Genomic DNA, 25,382 nt, shown 5'->3' with positions numbered 1-25,382 from the left:
ATTCATGAGATATTAATGCATGAATGAATGCATATTTCATGCATGAATTTATACATGAATTCATGATAATTCATGTACCCTTACCGTAAAGTGTTACCGTGGACTTTTATAAAGATCCATTTGGCCATTCAATTTTAAATACATCATTATGCATTAATATGAGGAAAGTCTCTGCATGAAAGACCCGCGACTGCAGATTAACGTGCTTCTGCATTTTATCTTCGATACGGTAGGAAATTAAATTAAATTAAATTAAATTAAATTAAATTAAATTAAATTAAATTAAATTAAATTAAATATGGAGGATTTTAACTGTGACGAGATGACTGACAGGCCAGTTTGCGTGACAGGATGCGACAGAGAGCAATCTAAAATGCAATTTTATGACGTGATAGTATGTCCCAAAGCTTGTCTACTTTTTGCAACACAATCAAAAGTTTCTACTTTTTCTTCACAAAAAGAGTACATACTTTTAGGGCGTAATATAAGTAGGCGAATTGAGACGCAGCAATAGGGAATCTTGACAATGTGAACGGTTTTCTGCCATCTTTGCTCATTAGTTCCAGATATTTTTTGGGATTTGCCATGAGATAAATGGTATAGTTTTCATTTATCCTGTCATTTACACAATTTTATTTGAAATATACATTTTTATATACGAAGATGAATGATTATTGAGTAATAGACAAAACGGAAATTTGAAATAATGTCATTTCATTTGGTATATTTTAACTCTTCATTTTTAATGAGTGCTTGTCATTTGTTGCCTTGTGATGATGTGGGAGGGTCAGAGAAGAGTATAAAGACTATTTAAAATCCTAACTAGACTTAATAAAACAGCATTTTATAGGTTCTGTTTTCTGAGACAGGCAGGATGGATTTATCTTCACAAGAATACGATCCCACTGAGTTTTGTTTTCCTGCAGTGAACAACTCTTGTGTTAAAGGCACACACCTTGTGTCAACTCAGACTGTGTTGTATCTCATATTGGTGTCGGCGATGACTGTGACTATTCTAGGAAATTCTGTAGTCATCATCTCCATAGCGCACTTCAAACAGCTCCAGACTCCCACTAATATCCTGGTGATGTCTCTGGCTCTCGCGGACCTGCTGCTTGGACTGGTGCTCATGCCTTTCAGTATGACCCGTTCTGTCAATGGTTGCTGGTACTATGGAGATACTTTTTGTTTGCTCCACTCTACTTTCGACATATTTCTAACATCTGTGTCTATTTTTCATCTAATTTTTATTGCTATTGATCGACATCAGGCTGTGTGTTATCCACTTCAATACCCTACGAGAATAACCATCCCTGTTGCATGGGTCATGGTGATGATAAGTTGGAACATGGCTGCATTATATTCATATGGTTTAGTGTACTCGAAAACTAATGTGGAAGGATTGGAGGAATTTATTGTATCCATATACTGTATGGGAAGTTGCAGTCTGCTTTTCAATGCATTCTCGTCCATTTTGGACACGTCACTAACTTTTTTCTTGCCTTGTTCTGTCATGGTTGGACTGTATGCAAGAATTTTCGTAACTGCAAGAAAGCACATTAGAACAATTGGTGATGCAAACCAGCATGAAAATGAAAGCACATTTAAGAGCTCTCGACGATCTGAGCGTAAAGCAGCAAAAACTCTCGGTGTGGTCGTGGGTGCCTTTATTATTTGCTGGCTGCCATTTTTTATTAACTCTATGCTTGATCCCTACATCAACTTTTCCACCCCAGCTGCTCTTTTTGAAGTGTTTGGCTGGTTATGTTACATTAACTCAACCATAAATCCCATCATATATGGCCTTTTCTACCCATGGTTTAGAAAAACCCTTTCTCTCATTATAACAATGAGAATATTTGCACCAAACTCATCTGATATCACTGTTTTCACTGTTTGATTTCGATTTCTGATCTCACTGTGCAGCACACTGATGCTTCCTTTTGCAGATCACATAAAAGACAGTGTAAAATCAGATGTTTATTCTGTGATAAATTAAAGGGTGATCTAAAATCAGATCTCTGGCACACTTACAGTGTCTTACGTATTATGCATGACATTAAATACAAATTGCATTAAATCAAGATACTGTATAGGAAGTTGCAGTCCACTTTTCAGTAAACTGTGGTTAGTCTTAGACACATTACAAACTTTTTTCTTACCTTGTTCTGTCATAGTTGGACTGTGTGTAAGGATTTAGTTGCAAAAAACATGTAAGAACAATCGGTCAGGCAAAACATCATGAAAATGAGAATGTGTTTAAAAGCTCTCAACGATCTGAGCGTAAAGCAGCAAAAACTCTCTGTGTGGTCGTGGGTGCCTTTATTATTTGCTCTATGATGAATCCCTACATCAACTTTTCCACCCCAATTGCTCTTTTTGAAGCGTTTGTCTGGTTAGGTTACATTAACTCAACCATAGACCCCATCATATATGTTTTTTTTTTTATACCCATGGTTTAGAAAAACACTTTCTCTCATTATAATAATGAGACTATTTGAACCAAACTTGTCTGATATCAATGTTTTCACTGTTTGACTTTATTTAATTGCGATCTGACCTCACATAAATAAAGAACAGTGTAAAATACAATGCATTTTATATGTAAAAAACAAAACAAAAAAAAACAGTCCAGCCACCTTAGTTCACTACATTGCAAAGCAGACATGACTATTTTAAACAAACATACAGAACAAACAAACAACAGAAACGCCTGATGACGTTTAATGTCCCCGACAACCTCGTTTAGATTTGTTAAAACGTACTCGGTTACCTAACGTAACCTCGGTTCTCTCTAGAAGAGGGAACGAGTATTGCGTAAGTTGCGTAAGTTGGCGGGTAAAGTCATCTTTTCTCGAGATCTGAAGCCAAAAATTATCCTTAATTTTGTATTTATTGTCAACGCAGTGCGGCAGCCAGCAGACCATAGCAGGCTGTATAAGCGTGCTCATTGGCTGTCCTGCGGCAACTGCAGCAGCCTACCAATGAGCCCCGCGTGACGTCGCGCCCTCCACGCGTCACAGCCCGCCAGAATGGGTGTGGCTTAGCCTATAAAAGGAAGGCTCAGGAGGCTGGGAATCTGGTTTTCATTGACTGAAGCGAATAAGCTCGCGGCGCGAGCACGACAGGTTACGCAATACTCGTTCCCTCTTCTAGAGAGAACCGAGGTTACGTTAGGTAACCGAGTACGTTCTCTTACGAGAGGTTCTCTCGTATTGCGTAAGTTGCTTACACTACGGGAACCCCTTGTCAACGCCGTGCGCGCCGAGCATCCACTGCATGAGTCCCAGGGAAGCCCGGGGAACACAAAACATGTGGGAAACAGGCGGCCAGCAACGCGGGCCAGCACATGTAATAAGCACTACATAGGAATACAGAGCGGCACCGCCGGTCTATATATAAACCTGTGGGAAGCAGGCGGCCAGCAACGCGGGCCAGCACATGTACATAAGCACTTCATAGGGAAATACAGAGCGGCTCCGCCGGTCTATGTATAGAGAATATCGCCCTTAGTGCAGCTCAACCAGAAGAGCTAATAGTCACGTGAGAGTAGCCTGCACACGAACAAACTGGGCAGAACATCACACCACTTAGACTGATAAAAGTTTAGCCTGCAAGGCAGGAACTTCCAGGTTATAAAACCTAACAAATGTAGAGGGGGAGGCCGAGCCTGCCGCCATACAAATGTCATGAATAGAAATCCCGCTGGACCAAGCCCACGACGAGGCCATGCCTCTAGTGGAATGGGCCCTGATGCCCATAGGGCACTGCAGGTGTTTGGACGCATAAGCTGCTGCGGTAGCGTCCACTATCCATCTGGACAGGCTATGTTTCGAGGCGGCGAGACCCTTGGTGCGCCCACCAAGCGAAACAAAGAGCTGCTCAGAACGCCTGAAGGCGGCTGAGCGCGTGATGTAAACTCTCAGCACCCTGAGGGGGGAGAGGAGGTTATCACTGCCCTCGCTATCGGATGCTGGCAGAGCCGATAGGGAGATGATCTGCACTCTGAAGGGAGTGCCAATCGCTGGCCCAGGGACAGTGCTGAAACGCAGCTCTGAGTCACTCTGATTCGAATGCCACCGGACGCCCAGGCTCGGTGAGGCACTCGAGCGTTCAACCAGTGTTGCAGCGGGCGCATACGCAGTAGACCCAGCTGAAGCACTGCTGCAGCTGATGCCATACAACCCAGCATCCTCTAAAATGTTTTTAGAGGTGCGGCGCTGCCCTTCTGGAAAAACGCGGCCAGGCGTTGAACACGGCGCGCGCGCTGTGTCGACAGCCGGGCCGTCATTGCTACAGAGTCCAGTTCTAAACCCAGAAAAGAGGCTGGCTGACTGGGCAGTAATGAGCTCTTGGTCCAGTTGACCGTGAGACCCAAGCTTTCCAGGTGGCTGAGAAGCACTGTTCTGTGAGAGATAAGTTCTTCCTCCGACTGTGCTAGAATCAGCCAATCGTCCAAATAGTTCAAAATTCGCATGCCCTGACCTCTCAGGGGAGCGAGAGCCATGTCCATGCACTTCGTGAATGTACGGGGTGCTAAAGACAGGCCGAACGGCAGGACGGTGTATTGATATACCAGACCGTCGAAGGCGAATCTCAAGAATGGCCTGTGACGGGGTATTATCTGACTCTGAAAGTAAGCGTCTTTCAGATCGAGGGAAATAAACCAGTCTCCCGGGCAAATCTGCGTGAGGATCTGTCTGGTTGTGAGCATTTTGAACGGTCTTTTCATAAGAGCTTTGTTCAAATATCTCAGATCTAAAATTGGTCTGAGAGCTCCGTCCTTCTTGGGCATGAGGAAGTAACGGCTGTAAAAGCCTGACTCGCTCAGAGAAGGAGGTACCGGTTCTATGGCTCCTTTGCACAGAAGTTTCACTATTTCTGCACGAAGTAGGTGTGCTACTTCCCCATTCACTCTCGTCTCGGTTCGTGCTTGAAAGCGCGGGGGACGGCGAGCGAACTGCAATGAATAGCCCTGCTTTACTGTGCTCAGCACCCATTCTGACGCGCCTGGAATAGCTTCCCATGCTTTTGCATGTACGGCTAGGGGCGGAATGGCCTCCTAGCTTAACGTTACATAGTTTTAAGAAATTGTTAGGTTTAGTGGTAGGAGTAGGATTAGTGGCTCAAACTATCTTTTAATGATATTGTTAATAAAGCTGCAATTTCCCTACACATATCTGTCCATTACGTTTTATCCTTTTAATATAGTCTAAATGGGTATGTTTAGGTGTGGGAGTAGGTTTAAGGGATCTTACATTTATAATCTATAAAATGGTCAAAGGGAAATTATACAGATATCTTTATGATATGAAATATTCGTAAATAGTTTACCGTACGTTTTTTAGCAGTAAAATTGTAATAATGTTACGTTTAAACGTTACAGATATGTCCATATTATACGTTTCAGCATATATCCAAACGTACAAAAAAGTAACGTAACGCTTTCTAACTTTGAAAATTACGTATTAATACATGCGTATTAATAATGAGACCACAGGCTGTAACTTTACTGCTTTATTCTGAAACGGTACGCAAGTATGCGTTTCCCCCAGTGAGCCTTCTGCGCAGACTTTGCGCAAGATCAGGGAGGACGAGGAGCAGGTCATTTTGGTTGCCCCGTATTGGCACAACCGGACCTGGTTCTCCGAACTAGTACTCCTCGCGACAGCACCTCCCTGGCCAATTCCTCTGAGGAAGGACCTCCTTTCTCAGGGACGGGGCACCTTTTGGCACCCTCGTCCCGATCTTTGGAACCTCCACGTGTGGCTCCTGGATGGGACGAGGCAGGTTTGAGTACCCTACCACCAGCGGTGGTGGCTACCATCACTTCCGCTAGAGCATCGTCCACGAGACATGCCTATGCGTTGAAGTGGAACCTCTTCGTCAACTGGTGTTCTTCAAAACATCAAGAACCCACGAAATGCCCGATCAGTGTCGTGCTTTCCTTCCTGCAAGAAGGGTTGGAGCGAAGGCTGTCTCCCTCCACCCTGAAAGTGTATGTTGCCGCCATTGCCGCACATCACGACGCAGTTGATGGTAAGTCTCTGGGAAAGCACGACCTGATCATCAGGTTCTTGAGGGGAGCGAGGAGACTGAATCCTCCTCGTCCTCCCCTCGTACCCTCTTGGGACCTCTCAGTGGTTTTGACTGCCCTGCAGAGTGCTCCCTTTGAGCCTCTGCAATCAGTGGAGCTTAAATTCCTGTCAATGAAGACAGTGCTCCTGGTTGCATTGGCCTCCATCAAGAGGGTAGGGGACCTGCAGGCATTTTCGGTTGACGAAGCGTGCCTGGAATTCGGGCCGGCTAACTCTCACGTGATCCTGAGACCCCGGCCTGGATATGTGCCCAAGGTTCCTACCACACCCTTTCGAGACCAGGTAGTGAACCTGCAAGCGCTGCCCTTGGAGGAGGCAGACCCAGCCTTGGCACTGCTCTGTCCAGTACGCGCCCTTCGTGCTTACGTAGACAGAACGCAGTGTTTCAGGACCTCAGACCAGCTCTTTGTCTGTTATGGTGGGAAGCTGAAGGGAAAGGCTCTCTCAAAGCAAAGGTTATCTCACTGGATAGTGGAAACCATTGCTTTGGCATACCAGCAGCAAGGTCGTCAATGCCCCCTTGGTGTGAAAGCCCACTCCACTCGTAGTGTGGCTTCCTCTTGGGCTCTAGCGCATGGCGCCTCGCTAACAGACATTTGTAGAGCTGCAGGCTGGGCGACACCCAACACATTCGCGAGATTCTATAATCTCCGAGTAGAGCCAGTTTCTTCCATGTACTCGCTTCAACCAGCCGGTACTAGATTCTGCTCAGGTGTCTTCGCTTGCTCGCCATTCCTCTCCACGGACGGGATACGTGCGATTATCTTCTCAGGTGAGTCTGATAAGCTCTGAGTTTCCTCCAGCACTGGTTACGTCAACGCCTGAGTTATGCCAATCTGCCATAACGCAGCTTTTGCGCTTGACTAGGTGCCTGCATGTGCATGGTCCCCCCTCTGGGCGACCCCCACATGTGTTTTCCACTGTAAGTCTCTTTTGAGCGTGTGTCTTTCCCTTGGCAAGCCACCTTGCCACCCCTGGGGTTTAAATATTCCACCTGCGGCTGGACATCCCAGTGATACCCCATATGCATCCCTCTGGCATATGTGTCTCTCAAGTCCCCCCCCCCCCTTAATGGTTGGGCGTAATTGCATATTTCTCCTGAGATATGCTTCCCAGTGTACCTTGGTATTCCTGTGTTAGGTAGGACTCCTTCGTTCGTGCTAGTCTCACAACAGGGAGCTCAGACTTACGCAGGGCACTGGATGACAGCCGAGGTGGCGTGATTAGACTGGAACCCCAATCGTCGTCATCCGACGTAACTCGGAGTGACCACGAAAGGGAACGTCTCGGTTACGGATGTAACCCTCGTTCCCTGAGTAGGGAACGGAGACGTTACGTCTTCCTGCCACTTCCGCTGTATCGCTGAAAAACGCCTGGGTCCAGTCTCGACTCCTCAGCGAAGACATATCTGCATGTTGCCAGCGTACTTCCTTATATACCCCCTGCGGTGGGCGGAGATACGCTATGCAAATTCCGCAGACCCATGGCATTTCATTGCCATTGGCTCGTTTTATATACTCGAAGGTGATAGGCTTTCTAAGCGAAACCCCAATCGTCGTCATTCGACGTAACGTCTCCGTTCCCTACTCAGGGAACGAGGGTTACATCCGTAACCGAGACGTTATGTGCTGTGATTGGCCAATTTTGGGGTCTGGCCATTTACCTGCAGGCTATGAAGAAGACATGAACATGCTTGGAAACTCAGATCATAATTCAGAAAAAAAGTTCTCACATGAATTGATATACTGTTCTAGCCTGTATGCATGCATTAGATAATGTGGATTTTTGTACATTCCTTTAATAATTCGAAGAGTAGTCTTGCATGCATGAATTAATACTTTTTTATGCATGAATTCATGATGATTCATGTACCATAACCATAGCTTTATCCACAATGGGTGGTAAAGACCTATTTTTTTTTTGTGAACAAAGAAAACATCATGATCATGCGTAATAAATCATAATTCATGATGATGTACTCCTCTTAGTTAATGTTTTAATTAAAGTGTTGTTCATCCATGAAGTCATGAATGAAAAACGTTGAACTCGTGTTAGTTCCTGATGATTCATGAGATATTAATGCATGAATGAATGCATATTTCATGCATGAATTTATACATGAATTCATGATAATTCATGTACCCTTACCGTAAAGTGTTACCGTGGACTTTTATAAAGATCCATTTGGCCATTCAATTTTAAATACATCATTATGCATTAATATGAGGAAAGTCTCTGCATGAAAGACCCGCGACTGCAGATTAACGTGCTTCTGCATTTTATCTTCGATACGGTAGGAAATTAAATTAAATTAAATTAAATTAAATTAAATTAAATTAAATTAAATTAAATTAAATTAAATTAAATTAAATTAAATATGGAGGATTTTAACTGTGACGAGATGACTGACAGGCCAGTTTGCGTGACAGGATGCGACAGAGAGCAATCTAAAATGCAATTTTATGACGTGATAGTATGTCCCAAAGCTTGTCTACTTTTTGCAACACAATCAAAAGTTTCTACTTTTTCTTCACAAAAAGAGTACATACTTTTAGGGCGTAATATAAGTAGGCGAATTGAGACGCAGCAATAGGGAATCTTGACAATGTGAACGGTTTTCTGCCATCTTTGCTCATTAGTTCCAGATATTTTTTGGGATTTGCCATGAGATAAATGGTATAGTTTTCATTTATCCTGTCATTTACACAATTTTATTTGAAATATACATTTTTATATACGAAGATGAATGATTATTGAGTAATGGACAAAACGGAAATTTGAAATAATGTCATTTCATTTGGTATATTTTAACTCTTCATTTTTAATGAGTGCTTGTCATTTGTTGCCTTGTGATGATGTGGGAGGGTCAGAGAAGAGTATAAAGACTATTTAAAATCCTAACTAGACTTAATAAAACAGCATTTTATAGGTTCTGTTTTCTGAGACAGGCAGGATGGATTTATCTTCACAAGAATACGATCCCACTGAGTTTTGTTTTCCTGCAGTGAACAACTCTTGTGTTAAAGGCACACACCTTGTGTCAACTCAGACTGTGTTGTATCTCATATTGGTGTCGGCGATGACTGTGACTATTCTAGGAAATTCTGTAGTCATCATCTCCATAGCGCACTTCAAACAGCTCCAGACTCCCACTAATATCCTGGTGATGTCTCTGGCTCTCGCGGACCTGCTGCTTGGACTGGTGCTCATGCCTTTCAGTATGACCCGTTCTGTCAATGGTTGCTGGTACTATGGGGATACTTTTTGTTTGCTCCACTCTACTTTCGACATATTTCTAACATCTGTGTCTATTTTTCATCTAATTTTTATTGCTATTGATCGACATCAGGCTGTGTGTTATCCACTTCAATACCCTACGAGAATAACCATCCCTGTTGCATGGGTCATGGTGATGATAAGTTGGAACATGGCTGCATTATATTCATATGGTTTAGTGTACTCGAAAACTAATGTGGAAGGATTGGAGGAATTTATTGTATCCATATACTGTATGGGAAGTTGCAGTCTGCTTTTCAATGCATTCTCGTCCATTTTGGACACGTCACTAACTTTTTTCTTGCCTTGTTCTGTCATGGTTGGACTGTATGCAAGAATTTTCGTAACTGCAAGAAAGCACATTAGAACAATTGGTGATGCAAACCAGCATGAAAATGAAAGCACATTTAAGAGCTCTCGACGATCTGAGCGTAAAGCAGCAAAAACTCTCGGTGTGGTCGTGGGTGCCTTTATTATTTGCTGGCTGCCATTTTTTATTAACTCTATGCTTGATCCCTACATCAACTTTTCCACCCCAGCTGCTCTTTTTGAAGTGTTTGGCTGGTTATGTTACATTAACTCAACCATAAATCCCATCATATATGGCCTTTTCTACCCATGGTTTAGAAAAACCCTTTCTCTCATTATAACAATGAGAATATTTGCACCAAACTCATCTGATATCACTGTTTTCACTGTTTGATTTCGATTTCTGATCTCACTGTGCAGCACACTGATGCTTCCTTTTGCAGATCACATAAAAGACAGTGTAAAATCAGATGTTTATTCTGTGATAAATTAAAGGGTGATCTAAAATCAGATCTCTGGCACACTTACAGTGTCTTACGTATTATGCATGACATTAAATACAAATTGCATTAAATCAAGATACTGTATAGGAAGTTGCAGTCCACTTTTCAGTAAACTGTGGTTAGTCTTAGACACATTACAAACTTTTTTCTTACCTTGTTCTGTCATAGTTGGACTGTGTGTAAGGATTTAGTTGCAAAAAACATGTAAGAACAATCGGTCAGGCAAAACATCATGAAAATGAGAATGTGTTTAAAAGCTCTCAACGATCTGAGCGTAAAGCAGCAAAAACTCTCTGTGTGGTCGTGGGTGCCTTTATTATTTGCTCTATGATGAATCCCTACATCAACTTTTCCACCCCAATTGCTCTTTTTGAAGCGTTTGTCTGGTTAGGTTACATTAACTCAACCATAGACCCCATCATATATGTTTTTTTTTTTTATACCCATGGTTTAGAAAAACACTTTCTCTCATTATAATAATGAGACTATTTGAACCAAACTTGTCTGATATCAATGTTTTCACTGTTTGACTTTATTTAATTGCGATCTGACCTCACATAAATAAAGAACAGTGTAAAATACAATGCATTTTATATGTAAAAAACAAAACAAAAAAAAAACAGTCCAGCCACCTTAGTTCACTACATTGCAAAGCAGACATGACTATTTTAAACAAACATACAGAACAAACAAACAACAGAAACGCCTGATGACGTTTAATGTCCCCGACAACCTCGTTTAGATTTGTTAAAACGTACTCGGTTACCTAACGTAACCTCGGTTCTCTCTAGAAGAGGGAACGAGTATTGCGTAAGTTGCGTAAGTTGGCGGGTAAAGTCATCTTTTCTCGAGATCTGAAGCCAAAAATTATCCTTAATTTTGTATTTATTGTCAACGCAGTGCGGCAGCCAGCAGACCATAGCAGGCTGTATAAGCGTGCTCATTGGCTGTCCTGCGGCAACTGCAGCAGCCTACCAATGAGCCCCGCGTGACGTCGCGCCCTCCACGCGTCACAGCCCGCCAGAATGGGTGTGGCTTAGCCTATAAAAGGAAGGCTCAGGAGGCTGGGAATCTGGTTTTCATTGACTGAAGCGAATAAGCTCGCGGCGCGAGCACGACAGGTTACGCAATACTCGTTCCCTCTTCTAGAGAGAACCGAGGTTACGTTAGGTAACCGAGTACGTTCTCTTACGAGAGGTTCTCTCGTATTGCGTAAGTTGCTTACACTACGGGAACCCCTTGTCAACGCCGTGCGCGCCGAGCATCCACTGCATGAGTCCCAGGGAAGCCCGGGGAACACAAAACATGTGGGAAACAGGCGGCCAGCAACGCGGGCCAGCACATGTAATAAGCACTACATAGGAATACAGAGCGGCACCGCCGGTCTATATATAAACCTGTGGGAAGCAGGCGGCCAGCAACGCGGGCCAGCACATGTACATAAGCACTTCATAGGGAAATACAGAGCGGCTCCGCCGGTCTATGTATAGAGAATATCGCCCTTAGTGCAGCTCAACCAGAAGAGCTAATAGTCACGTGAGAGTAGCCTGCACACGAACAAACTGGGCAGAACATCACACCACTTAGACTGATAAAAGTTTAGCCTGCAAGGCAGGAACTTCCAGGTTATAAAACCTAACAAATGTAGAGGGGGAGGCCGAGCCTGCCGCCATACAAATGTCATGAATAGAAATCCCGCTGGACCAAGCCCACGACGAGGCCATGCCTCTAGTGGAATGGGCCCTGATGCCCATAGGGCACTGCAGGTGTTTGGACGCATAAGCTGCTGCGGTAGCGTCCACTATCCATCTGGACAGGCTATGTTTCGAGGCGGCGAGACCCTTGGTGCGCCCACCAAGCGAAACAAAGAGCTGCTCAGAACGCCTGAAGGCGGCTGAGCGCGTGATGTAAACTCTCAGCACCCTGAGGGGGGAGAGGAGGTTATCACTGCCCTCGCTATCGGATGCTGGCAGAGCCGATAGGGAGATGATCTGCACTCTGAAGGGAGTGCCAATCGCTGGCCCAGGGACAGTGCTGAAACGCAGCTCTGAGTCACTCTGATTCGAATGCCACCGGACGCCCAGGCTCGGTGAGGCACTCGAGCGTTCAACCAGTGTTGCAGCGGGCGCATACGCAGTAGACCCAGCTGAAGCACTGCTGCAGCTGATGCCATACAACCCAGCATCCTCTAAAATGTTTTTAGAGGTGCGGCGCTGCCCTTCTGGAAAAACGCGGCCAGGCGTTGAACACGGCGCGCGCGCTGTGTCGACAGCCGGGCCGTCATTGCTACAGAGTCCAGTTCTAAACCCAGAAAAGAGGCTGGCTGACTGGGCAGTAATGAGCTCTTGGTCCAGTTGACCGTGAGACCCAAGCTTTCCAGGTGGCTGAGAAGCACTGTTCTGTGAGAGATAAGTTCTTCCTCCGACTGTGCTAGAATCAGCCAATCGTCCAAATAGTTCAAAATTCGCATGCCCTGACCTCTCAGGGGAGCGAGAGCCATGTCCATGCACTTCGTGAATGTACGGGGTGCTAAAGACAGGCCGAACGGCAGGACGGTGTATTGATATACCAGACCGTCGAAGGCGAATCTCAAGAATGGCCTGTGACGGGGTATTATCTGACTCTGAAAGTAAGCGTCTTTCAGATCGAGGGAAATAAACCAGTCTCCCGGGCAAATCTGCGTGAGGATCTGTCTGGTTGTGAGCATTTTGAACGGTCTTTTCATAAGAGCTTTGTTCAAATATCTCAGATCTAAAATTGGTCTGAGAGCTCCGTCCTTCTTGGGCATGAGGAAGTAACGGCTGTAAAAGCCTGACTCGCTCAGAGAAGGAGGTACCGGTTCTATGGCCCCTTTGCACAGAAGTTTCACTATTTCTGCACGAAGTAGGTGTGCTACTTCCCCATTCACTCTCGTCTCGGTTCGTGCTTGAAAGCGCGGGGGACGGCGAGCGAACTGCAATGAATAGCCCTGCTTTACTGTGCTCAGCACCCATTCTGACGCGCCTGGAATAGCTTCCCATGCTTTTGCATGTACGGCTAGGGGCGGAATGGCCTCCTAGCTTAACGTTACATAGTTTTAAGAAATTGTTAGGTTTAGTGGTAGGAGTAGGATTAGTGGCTCAAACTATCTTTTAATGATATTGTTAATAAAGCTGCAATTTCCCTACACATATCTGTCCATTACGTTTTATCCTTTTAATATAGTCTAAATGGGTATGTTTAGGTGTGGGAGTAGGTTTAAGGGATCTTACATTTATAATCTATAAAATGGTGAAAGGGAAATTATACAGATATCTTTATGATATGAAATATTCGTAAATAGTTTACCGTACGTTTTTTAGCAGTAAAATTGTAATAATGTTACGTTTAAACGTTACAGATATGTCCATATTATACGTTTCAGCATATATCCAAACGTACAAAAAAGTAACGTAACGCTTTCTAACTTTGAAAATTACGTATTAATACATGCGTATTAATAATGAGACCACAGGCTGTAACTTTACTGCTTTATTCTGAAACGGTACGCAAGTATGCGTTTCCCCCAGTGAGCCTTCTGCGCAGACTTTGCGCAAGATCAGGGAGGACGAGGAGCAGGTCATTTTGGTTGCCCCGTATTGGCACAACCGGACCTGGTTCTCCGAACTAGTACTCCTCGCGACAGCACCTCCCTGGCCAATTCCTCTGAGGAAGGACCTCCTTTCTCAGGGACGGGGCACCTTTTGGCACCCTCGTCCCGATCTTTGGAACCTCCACGTGTGGCTCCTGGATGGGACGAGGCAGGTTTGAGTACCCTACCACCAGCGGTGGTGGCTACCATCACTTCCGCTAGAGCATCGTCCACGAGACATGCCTATGCGTTGAAGTGGAACCTCTTCGTCAACTGGTGTTCTTCAAAACATCAAGAACCCACGAAATGCCCGATCAGTGTCGTGCTTTCCTTCCTGCAAGAAGGGTTGGAGCGAAGGCTGTCTCCCTCCACCCTGAAAGTGTATGTTGCCGCCATTGCCGCACATCACGACGCAGTTGATGGTAAGTCTCTGGGAAAGCACGACCTGATCATCAGGTTCTTGAGGGGAGCGAGGAGACTGAATCCTCCTCGTCCTCCCCTCGTACCCTCTTGGGACCTCTCAGTGGTTTTGACTGCCCTGCAGAGTGCTCCCTTTGAGCCTCTGCAATCAGTGGAGCTTAAATTCCTGTCAATGAAGACAGTGCTCCTGGTTGCATTGGCCTCCATCAAGAGGGTAGGGGACCTGCAGGCATTTTCGGTTGACGAAGCGTGCCTGGAATTCGGGCCGGCTAACTCTCACGTGATCCTGAGACCCCGGCCTGGATATGTGCCCAAGGTTCCTACCACACCCTTTCGAGACCAGGTAGTGAACCTGCAAGCGCTGCCCTTGGAGGAGGCAGACCCAGCCTTGGCACTGCTCTGTCCAGTACGCGCCCTTCGTGCTTACGTAGACAGAACGCAGTGTTTCAGGACCTCAGACCAGCTCTTTGTCTGTTATGGTGGGAAGCTGAAGGGAAAGGCTCTCTCAAAGCAAAGGTTATCTCACTGGATAGTGGAAACCATTGCTTTGGCATACCAGCAGCAAGGTCGTCAATGCCCCCTTGGTGTGAAAGCCCACTCCACTCGTAGTGTGGCTTCCTCTTGGGCTCTAGCGCATGGCGCCTCGCTAACAGACATTTGTAGAGCTGCAGGCTGGGCGACACCCAACACATTCGCGAGATTCTATAATCTCCGAGTAGAGCCAGTTTCTTCCATGTACTCGCTTCAACCAGCCGGTACTAGATTCTGCTCAGGTGTCTTCGCTTGCTCGCCATTCCTCTCCACGGACGGGATACGTGCGATTATCTTCTCAGGTGAGTCTGATAAGCTCTGAGTTTCCTCCAGCACTGGTTACGTCAACGCCTGAGTTATGCCAATCTGCCATAACGCAGCTTTTGCGCTTGACTAGGTGCCTGCATGTGCATGGTCCCCCCTCTGGGCGACCCCCACATGTGTTTTCCACTGTAAGTCTCTTTTGAGCGTGTGTCTTTCCCTTGGCAAGCCACCTTGCCACCCCTGGGGTTTAAATATTCCACCTGCGGCTGGACATCCCAGTGATACCCCATATGCATCCCTCTGGCATATGTGTCTCTCAAGTCCCCCCCCCCCTTAATGGTTGGGCGTAATTGCATATTTCTCCTGAGATATGCTTCCCAGTGTACCTTGGTATTCCTGTGTTAGGTAGGACTCCTTCGTTCGTGCTAGTCTCACAACAGGGAGCTCAGACTTACGCAGGGCACTGGATGACAGCCGAGGTGGCGTGATTAGACTGGAACCCCAATCGTCGTCATCCGACGTAACTCGGAGTGACCACGAAAGGGAACGTCTCGGTTACGGATGTAACCCTCGTTCCCTGAGTAGGGAACGGAGACGTTACGTCTTCCTGCCACTTCCGCTGTATCGCTGAAAAACGCCTGGGTCCAGTCTCGACTCCTCAGCGAAGACATATCTGCATGTTGCCAGCGTACTTCCTTATATACCCCCTGCGGTGGGCGGAGATACGCTATGCAAATTCCGCAGACCCATGGCATTTCATTGCCATTGGCTCGTTTTATATACTCGAAGGTGATAGGCTTTCTAAGCGAAACCCCAATCGTCGTCATTCGACGTAACGTCTCCGTTCCCTACTCAGGGAACGAGGGTTACATCCGTAACCGAGACGTTATGTGCTGTGATTGGCCAATTTTGGGGTCTGGCCATTTACCTGCAGGCTATGAAGAAGACATGAACATGCTTGGAAACTCAGATCATAATTCAGAAAAAAAGTTCTCACATGAATTGATATACTGTTCTAGCCTGTATGCATGCATTAGATAATGTGGATTTTTGTACATTCCTTTAATAATTCGAAGAGTAGTCTTGCATGCATGAATTAATACTTTTTTATGCATGAATTCATGATGATTCATGTACCATAACCATAGCTTTATCCACAATGGGTGGTAAAGACCTATTTTTTTTTTGTGAACAAAGAAAACATCATGATCATGCGTAATAAATCATAATTCATGATGATGTACTCCTCTTAGTTAATGTTTTAATTAAAGTGTTGTTCATCCATGAAGTCATGAATGAAAAACGTTGAACTCGTGTTAGTTCCTGATGATTCATGAGATATTAATGCATGAATGAATGCATATTTCATGCATGAATTTATACATGAATTCATGATAATTCATGTACCCTTACCGTAAAGTGTTACCGTGGACTTTTATAAAGATCCATTTGGCCATTCAATTTTAAATACATCATTATGCATTAATATGAGGAAAGTCTCTGCATGAAAGACCCGCGACTGCAGATTAACGTGCTTCTGCATTTTATCTTCGATACGGTAGGAAATTAAATTAAATTAAATTAAATTAAATTAAATTAAATTAAATTAAATTAAATTAAATTAAATATGGAGGATTTTAACTGTGACGAGATGACTGACAGGCCAGTTTGCGTGACAGGATGCGACAGAGAGCAATCTAAAATGCAATTTTATGACGTGATAGTATGTCCCAAAGCTTGTCTACTTTTTGCAACACAATCAAAAGTTTCTACTTTTTCTTCACAAAAAGAGTACATACTTTTAGGGCGTAATATAAGTAGGCGAATTGAGACGCAGCAATAGGGAATCTTGACAATGTGAACGGTTTTCTGCCATCTTTGCTCATTAGTTCCAGATATTTTTTGGGATTTGCCATGAGATAAATGGTATAGTTTTCATTTATCCTGTCATTTACACAATTTTATTTGAAATATACATTTTTATATACGAAGATGAATGATTATTGAGTAATGGACAAAACGGAAATTTGAAATAATGTCATTTCATTTGGTATATTTTAACTCTTCATTTTTAATGAGTGCTTGTCATTTGTTGCCTTGTGATGATGTGGGAGGGTCAGAGAAGAGTATAAAGACTATTTAAAATCCTAACTAGACTTAATAAAACAGCATTTTATAGGTTCTGTTTTCTGAGACAGGCAGGATGGATTTATCTTCACAAGAATACGATCCCACTGAGTTTTGTTTTCCTGCAGTGAACAACTCTTGTGTTAAAGGCACACACCTTGTGTCAACTCAGACTGTGTTGTATCTCATATTGGTGTCGGCGATGACTGTGACTATTCTAGGAAATTCTGTAGTCATCATCTCCATAGCGCACTTCAAACAGCTCCAGACTCCCACTAATATCCTGGTGATGTCTCTGGCTCTCGCGGACCTGCTGCTTGGACTGGTGCTCATGCCTTTCAGTATGACCCGTTCTGTCAATGGTTGCTGGTACTATGGAGATACTTTTTGTTTGCTCCACTCTACTTTCGACATATTTCTAACATCTGTGTCTATTTTTCATCTAATTTTTATTGCTATTGATCGACATCAGGCTGTGTGTTATCCACTTCAATACCCTACGAGAATAACCATCCCTGTTGCATGGGTCATGGTGATGATAAGTTGGAACATGGCTGCATTATATTCATATGGTTTAGTGTACTCGAAAACTAATGTGGAAGGATTGGAGGAATTTATTGTATCCATATACTGTATGGGAAGTTGCAGTCTGCTTTTCAATGCATTCTCGTCCATTTTGGACACGTCACTAACTTTTTTCTTGCCTTGTTCTGTCATGGTTGGACTGTATGCAAGAATTTTCGTAACTGCAAGAAAGCACATTAGAACAATTGGTGATGCAAACCAGCATGAAAATGAAAGCACATTTAAGAGCTCTCGACGATCTGAGCGTAAAGCAGCAAAAACTCTCGGTGTAATCGTGGGTGCCTTTATTATTTGCTGGCTGCCATTTTTTATTAACTCTATGCTTGATCCCTACATCAACTTTTCCACCCCAGCTGCTCTTTTTGAAGTGTTTGGCTGGTTATGTTACATTAACTCAACCATAAATCCCATCATATATGGCCTTTTCTACCCATGGTTTAGAAAAACCCTTTCTCTCATTATAACAATGAGAATATTTGCACCAAACTCATCTGATATCACTGTTTTCACTGTTTGATTTCGATTTCTGATCTCACTGTGCAGCACACTGATGCTTCCTTTTGCAGATCACATAAAAGACAGTGTAAAATCAGATGTTTATTCTGTGATAAATTAAAGGGTGATCTAAAATCAGATCTCTGGCACACTTACAGTGTCTTACGTATTATGCATGACATTAAATACAAATTGCATTAAATCAAGATACTGTATAGGAAGTTGCAGTCCACTTTTCAGTAAACTGTGGTTAGTCTTAGACACATTACAAACTTTTTTCTTACCTTGTTCTGTCATAGTTGGACTGTGTGTAAGGATTTAGTTGCAAAAAACATGTAAGAACAATCGGTCAGGCAAAACATCATGAAAATGAGAATGTGTTTAAAAGCTCTCAACGATCTGAGCGTAAAGCAGCAAAAACTCTCTGTGTGGTCGTGGGTGCCTTTATTATTTGCTCTATGATGAATCCCTACATCAACTTTTCCACCCCAATTGCTCTTTTTGAAGCGTTTGTCTGGTTAGGTTACATTAACTCAACCATAGACCCCATCATATATGTTTTTTTTTTTTATACCCATGGTTTAGAAAAACACTTTCTCTCATTATAATAATGAGACTATTTGAACCAAACTTGTCTGATATCAATGTTTTCACTGTTTGACTTTATTTAATTGCGATCTGACCTCACATAAATAAAGAACAGTGTAAAATACAATGCATTTTATATGTAAAAAACAAAACAAAAAAAAAACAGTCCAGCCACCTTAGTTCACTACATTGCAAAGCAGACATGACTATTTTAAACAAACATACAGAACAAACAAACAACAGAAACGCCTGATGACGTTTAATGTCCCCGACAACCTCGTTTAGATTTGTTAAAACGTACTCGGTTACCTAACGTAACCTCGGTTCTCTCTAGAAGAGGGAACGAGTATTGCGTAAGTTGCGTAAGTTGGCGGGTAAAGTCATCTTTTCTCGAGATCTGAAGCCAAAAATTATCCTTAATTTTGTATTTATTGTCAACGCAGTGCGGCAGCCAGCAGACCATAGCAGGCTGTATAAGCGTGCTCATTGGCTGTCCTGCGGCAACTGCAGCAGCCTACCAATGAGCCCCGCGTGACGTCGCGCCCTCCACGCGTCACAGCCCGCCAGAATGGGTGTGGCTTAGCCTATAAAAGGAAGGCTCAGGAGGCTGGGAATCTGGTTTTCATTGACTGAAGCGAATAAGCTCGCGGCGCGAGCACGACAGGTTACGCAATACTCGTTCCCTCTTCTAGAGAGAACCGAGGTTACGTTAGGTAACCGAGTACGTTCTCTTACGAGAGGTTCTCTCGTATTGCGTAAGTTGCTTACACTACGGGAACCCCTTGTCAACGCCGTGCGCGCCGAGCATCCACTGCATGAGTCCCAGGGAAGCCCGGGGAACACAAAACATGTGGGAAACAGGCGGCCAGCAACGCGGGCCAGCACATGTAATAAGCACTACATAGGAATACAGAGCGGCACCGCCGGTCTATATATAAACCTGTGGGAAGCAGGCGGCCAGCAACGCGGGCCAGCACATGTACATAAGCACTTCATAGGGAAATACAGAGCGGCTCCGCCGGTCTATGTATAGAGAATATCGCCCTTAGTGCAGCTCAACCAGAAGAGCTAATAGTCACGTGAGAGTAGCCTGCACACGAACAAACTGGGCAGAACATCACACCACTTAGACTGATAAAAGTTTAGCCTGCAAGGCAGGAACTTCCAGGTTATAAAACCTAACAAATGTAGAGGGGGAGGCCGAGCCTGCCGCCATACAAATGTCATGAATAGAAATCCCGCTGGACCAAGCCCACGACGAGGCCATGCCTCTAGTGGAATGGGCCCTGATGCCCATAGGGCACTGCAGGTGTTTGGACGCATAAGCTGCTGCGGTAGCGTCCACTATCCATCTGGACAGGCTATGTTTCGAGGCGGCGAGACCCTTGGTGCGCCCACCAAGCGAAACAAAGAGCTGCTCAGAACGCCTGAAGGCGGCTGAGCGCGTGATGTAAACTCTCAGCACCCTGAGGGGGGAGAGGAGGTTATCACTGCCCTCGCTATCGGATGCTGGCAGAGCCGATAGGGAGATGATCTGCACTCTGAAGGGAGTGCCAATCGCTGGCCCAGGGACAGTGCTGAAACGCAGCTCTGAGTCACTCTGATTCGAATGCCACCGGACGCCCAGGCTCGGTGAGGCACTCGAGCGTTCAACCAGTGTTGCAGCGGGCGCATACGCAGTAGACCCAGCTGAAGCACTGCTGCAGCTGATGCCATACAACCCAGCATCCTCTAAAATGTTTTTAGAGGTGCGGCGCTGCCCTTCTGGAAAAACGCGGCCAGGCGTTGAACACGGCGCGCGCGCTGTGTCGACAGCCGGGCCGTCATTGCTACAGAGTCCAGTTCTAAACCCAGAAAAGAGGCTGGCTGACTGGGCAGTAATGAGCTCTTGGTCCAGTTGACCGTGAGACCCAAGCTTTCCAGGTGGCTGAGAAGCACTGTTCTGTGAGAGATAAGTTCTTCCTCCGACTGTGCTAGAATCAGCCAATCGTCCAAATAGTTCAAAATTCGCATGCCCTGACCTCTCAGGGGAGCGAGAGCCATGTCCATGCACTTCGTGAATGTACGGGGTGCTAAAGACAGGCCGAACGGCAGGACGGTGTATTGATATACCAGACCGTCGAAGGCGAATCTCAAGAATGGCCTGTGACGGGGTATTATCTGACTCTGAAAGTAAGCGTCTTTCAGATCGAGGGAAATAAACCAGTCTCCCGGGCAAATCTGCGTGAGGATCTGTCTGGTTGTGAGCATTTTGAACGGTCTTTTCATAAGAGCTTTGTTCAAATATCTCAGATCTAAAATTGGTCTGAGAGCTCCGTCCTTCTTGGGCATGAGGAAGTAACGGCTGTAAAAGCCTGACTCGCTCAGAGAAGGAGGTACCGGTTCTATGGCTCCTTTGCACAGAAGTTTCACTATTTCTGCACGAAGTAGGTGTGCTACTTCCCCATTCACTCTCGTCTCGGTTCGTGCTTGAAAGCGCGGGGGACGGCGAGCGAACTGCAATGAATAGCCCTGCTTTACTGTGCTCAGCACCCATTCTGACGCGCCTGGAATAGCTTCCCATGCTTTTGCATGTACGGCTAGGGGCGGAATGGCCTCCTAGCTTAACGTTACATAGTTTTAAGAAATTGTTAGGTTTAGTGGTAGGAGTAGGATTAGTGGCTCAAACTATCTTTTAATGATATTGTTAATAAAGCTGCAATTTCCCTACACATATCTGTCCATTACGTTTTATCCTTTTAATATAGTCTAAATGGGTATGTTTAGGTGTGGGAGTAGGTTTAAGGGATCTTACATTTATAATCTATAAAATGGTCAAAGGGAAATTATACAGATATCTTTATGATATGAAATATTCGTAAATAGTTTACCGTACGTTTTTTAGCAGTAAAATTGTAATAATGTTACGTTTAAACGTTACAGATATGTCCATATTATACGTTTCAGCATATATCCAAACGTACAAAAAAGTAACGTAACGCTTTCTAACTTTGAAAATTACGTATTAATACATGCGTATTAATAATGAGACCACAGGCTGTAACTTTACTGCTTTATTCTGAAACGGTACGCAAGTATGCGTTTCCCCCAGTGAGCCTTCTGCGCAGACTTTGCGCAAGATCAGGGAGGACGAGGAGCAGGTCATTTTGGTTGCCCCGTATTGGCACAACCGGACCTGGTTCTCCGAACTAGTACTCCTCGCGACAGCACCTCCCTGGCCAATTCCTCTGAGGAAGGACCTCCTTTCTCAGGGACGGGGCACCTTTTGGCACCCTCGTCCCGATCTTTGGAACCTCCACGTGTGGCTCCTGGATGGGACGAGGCAGGTTTGAGTACCCTACCACCAGCGGTGGTGGCTACCATCACTTCCGCTAGAGCATCGTCCACGAGACATGCCTATGCGTTGAAGTGGAACCTCTTCGTCAACTGGTGTTCTTCAAAACATCAAGAACCCACGAAATGCCCGATCAGTGTCGTGCTTTCCTTCCTGCAAGAAGGGTTGGAGCGAAGGCTGTCTCCCTCCACCCTGAAAGTGTATGTTGCCGCCATTGCCGCACATCACGACGCAGTTGATGGTAAGTCTCTGGGAAAGCACGACCTGATCATCAGGTTCTTGAGGGGAGCGAGGAGACTGAATCCTCCTCGTCCTCCCCTCGTACCCTCTTGGGACCTCTCAGTGGTTTTGACTGCCCTGCAGAGTGCTCCCTTTGAGCCTCTGCAATCAGTGGAGCTTAAATTCCTGTCAATGAAGACAGTGCTCCTGGTTGCATTGGCCTCCATCAAGAGGGTAGGGGACCTGCAGGCATTTTCGGTTGACGAAGCGTGCCTGGAATTCGGGCCGGCTAACTCTCACGTGATCCTGAGACCCCGGCCTGGATATGTGCCCAAGGTTCCTACCACACCCTTTCGAGACCAGGTAGTGAACCTGCAAGCGCTGCCCTTGGAGGAGGCAGACCCAGCCTTGGCACTGCTCTGTCCAGTACGCGCCCTTCGTGCTTACGTAGACAGAACGCAGTGTTTCAGGACCTCAGACCAGCTCTTTGTCTGTTATGGTGGGAAGCTGAAGGGAAAGGCTCTCTCAAAGCAAAGGTTATCTCACTGGATAGTGGAAACCATTGCTTTGGCATACCAGCAGCAAGGTCGTCAATGCCCCCTTGGTGTGAAAGCCCACTCCACTCGTAGTGTGGCTTCCTCTTGGGCTCTAGCGCATGGCGCCTCGCTAACAGACATTTGTAGAGCTGCAGGCTGGGCGACACCCAACACATTCGCGAGATTCTATAATCTCCGAGTAGAGCCAGTTTCTTCCATGTACTCGCTTCAACCAGCCGGTACTAGATTCTGCTCAGGTGTCTTCGCTTGCTCGCCATTCCTCTCCACGGACGGGATACGTGCGATTATCTTCTCAGGTGAGTCTGATAAGCTCTGAGTTTCCTCCAGCACTGGTTACGTCAACGCCTGAGTTATGCCAATCTGCCATAACGCAGCTTTTGCGCTTGACTAGGTGCCTGCATGTGCATGGTCCCCCCTCTGGGCGACCCCCACATGTGTTTTCCACTGTAAGTCTCTTTTGAGCGTGTGTCTTTCCCTTGGCAAGCCACCTTGCCACCCCTGGGGTTTAAATATTCCACCTGCGGCTGGACATCCCAGTGATACCCCATATGCATCCCTCTGGCATATGTGTCTCTCAAGTCCCCCCCCCCCTTAATGGTTGGGCGTAATTGCATATTTCTCCTGAGATATGCTTCCCAGTGTACCTTGGTATTCCTGTGTTAGGTAGGACTCCTTCGTTCGTGCTAGTCTCACAACAGGGAGCTCAGACTTACGCAGGGCACTGGATGACAGCCGAGGTGGCGTGATTAGACTGGAACCCCAATCGTCGTCATCCGACGTAACTCGGAGTGACCACGAAAGGGAACGTCTCGGTTACGGATGTAACCCTCGTTCCCTGAGTAGGGAACGGAGACGTTACGTCTTCCTGCCACTTCCGCTGTATCGCTGAAAAACGCCTGGGTCCAGTCTCGACTCCTCAGCGAAGACATATCTGCATGTTGCCAGCGTACTTCCTTATATACCCCCTGCGGTGGGCGGAGATACGCTATGCAAATTCCGCAGACCCATGGCATTTCATTGCCATTGGCTCGTTTTATATACTCGAAGGTGATAGGCTTTCTAAGCGAAACCCCAATCGTCGTCATTCGACGTAACGTCTCCGTTCCCTACTCAGGGAACGAGGGTTACATCCGTAACCGAGACGTTATGTGCTGTGATTGGCCAATTTTGGGGTCTGGCCATTTACCTGCAGGCTATGAAGAAGACATGAACATGCTTGGAAACTCAGATCATAATTCAGAAAAAAAGTTCTCACATGAATTGATATACTGTTCTAGCCTGTATGCATGCATTAGATAATGTGGATTTTTGTACATTCCTTTAATAATTCGAAGAGTAGTCTTGCATGCATGAATTAATACTTTTTTATGCATGAATTCATGATGATTCATGTACCATAACCATAGCTTTATCCACAATGGGTGGTAAAGACCTATTTTTTTTTTGTGAACAAAGAAAACATCATGATCATGCGTAATAAATCATAATTCATGATGATGTACTCCTCTTAGTTAATGTTTTAATTAAAGTGTTGTTCATCCATGAAGTCATGAATGAAAAACGTTGAACTCGTGTTAGTTCCTGATGATTCATGAGATATTAATGCATGAATGAATGCATATTTCATGCATGAATTTATACATGAATTCATGATAATTCATGTACCCTTACCGTAAAGTGTTACCGTGGACTTTTATAAAGATCCATTTGGCCATTCAATTTTAAATACATCATTATGCATTAATATGAGGAAAGTCTCTGCATGAAAGACCCGCGACTGCAGATTAACGTGCTTCTGCATTTTATCTTCGATACGGTAGGAAATTAAATTAAATTAAATTAAATTAAATTAAATTAAATTAAATTAAATTAAATTAAATTAAATTAAATATGGAGGATTTTAACTGTGACGAGATGACTGACAGGCCAGTTTGCGTGACAGGATGCGACAGAGAGCAATCTAAAATGCAATTTTATGACGTGATAGTATGTCCCAAAGCTTGTCTACTTTTTGCAACACAATCAAAAGTTTCTACTTTTTCTTCACAAAAAGAGTACATACTTTTAGGGCGTAATATAAGTAGGCGAATTGAGACGCAGCAATAGGGAATCTTGACAATGTGAACGGTTTTCTGCCATCTTTGCTCATTAGTTCCAGATATTTTTTGGGATTTGCCATGAGATAAATGGTATAGTTTTCATTTATCCTGTCATTTACACAATTTTATTTGAAATATACATTTTTATATACGAAGATGAATGATTATTGAGTAATGGACAAAACGGAAATTTGAAATAATGTCATTTCATTTGGTATATTTTAACTCTTCATTTTTAATGAGTGCTTGTCATTTGTTGCCTTGTGATGATGTGGGAGGGTCAGAGAAGAGTATAAAGACTATTTAAAATCCTAACTAGACTTAATAAAACAGCATTTTATAGGTTCTGTTTTCTGAGACAGGCAGG

At 44.7% G+C, this 25,382-nt stretch overlaps 3 protein-coding genes across 3 annotated transcripts; all 3 read left to right on the top strand.

Annotated features, from left to right (window-relative positions):
* Positions 1 to 874: 874 nt before the first annotated feature.
* LOC311305321 (trace amine-associated receptor 13c-like) lies at positions 875 to 1,900 on the top strand (the record flags this gene model as incomplete). The annotated part of the gene is made up of 1 exon (XM_084432959.1): positions 875 to 1,900. The coding sequence occupies one exon, from the start codon at positions 875 to 877 to the stop codon at positions 1,898 to 1,900; it is 1,026 nt and encodes a 341-aa protein (XP_084289085.1).
* A 7,151-nt stretch (positions 1,901 to 9,051) lies between these two features.
* On the top strand, positions 9,052 to 10,077 carry LOC311304927 (trace amine-associated receptor 13c-like; the record flags this gene model as incomplete). The annotated part of the gene is made up of 1 exon (XM_084432282.1): positions 9,052 to 10,077. One exon carries the CDS (start codon positions 9,052 to 9,054, stop codon positions 10,075 to 10,077), a length of 1,026 nt encoding a protein of 341 aa, XP_084288408.1.
* A 7,137-nt stretch (positions 10,078 to 17,214) lies between these two features.
* Positions 17,215 to 18,240, top strand: LOC311305514 (trace amine-associated receptor 13c-like; the record flags this gene model as incomplete). The annotated part of the gene is made up of 1 exon (XM_084433286.1): positions 17,215 to 18,240. One exon carries the CDS (start codon positions 17,215 to 17,217, stop codon positions 18,238 to 18,240), a length of 1,026 nt encoding a protein of 341 aa, XP_084289412.1.
* Between the last annotated feature and the right edge of the window lie 7,142 nt (positions 18,241 to 25,382).

This window comes from Rutilus rutilus (assembly GCF_951802725.1).
Source record: "Rutilus rutilus genome assembly, chromosome: 15".
In the NCBI taxonomy this organism is placed as follows: domain Eukaryota; kingdom Metazoa; phylum Chordata; class Actinopteri; order Cypriniformes; family Leuciscidae; genus Rutilus; species Rutilus rutilus.
This window is presented reverse-complemented; position numbering and strand designations above follow the sequence as displayed.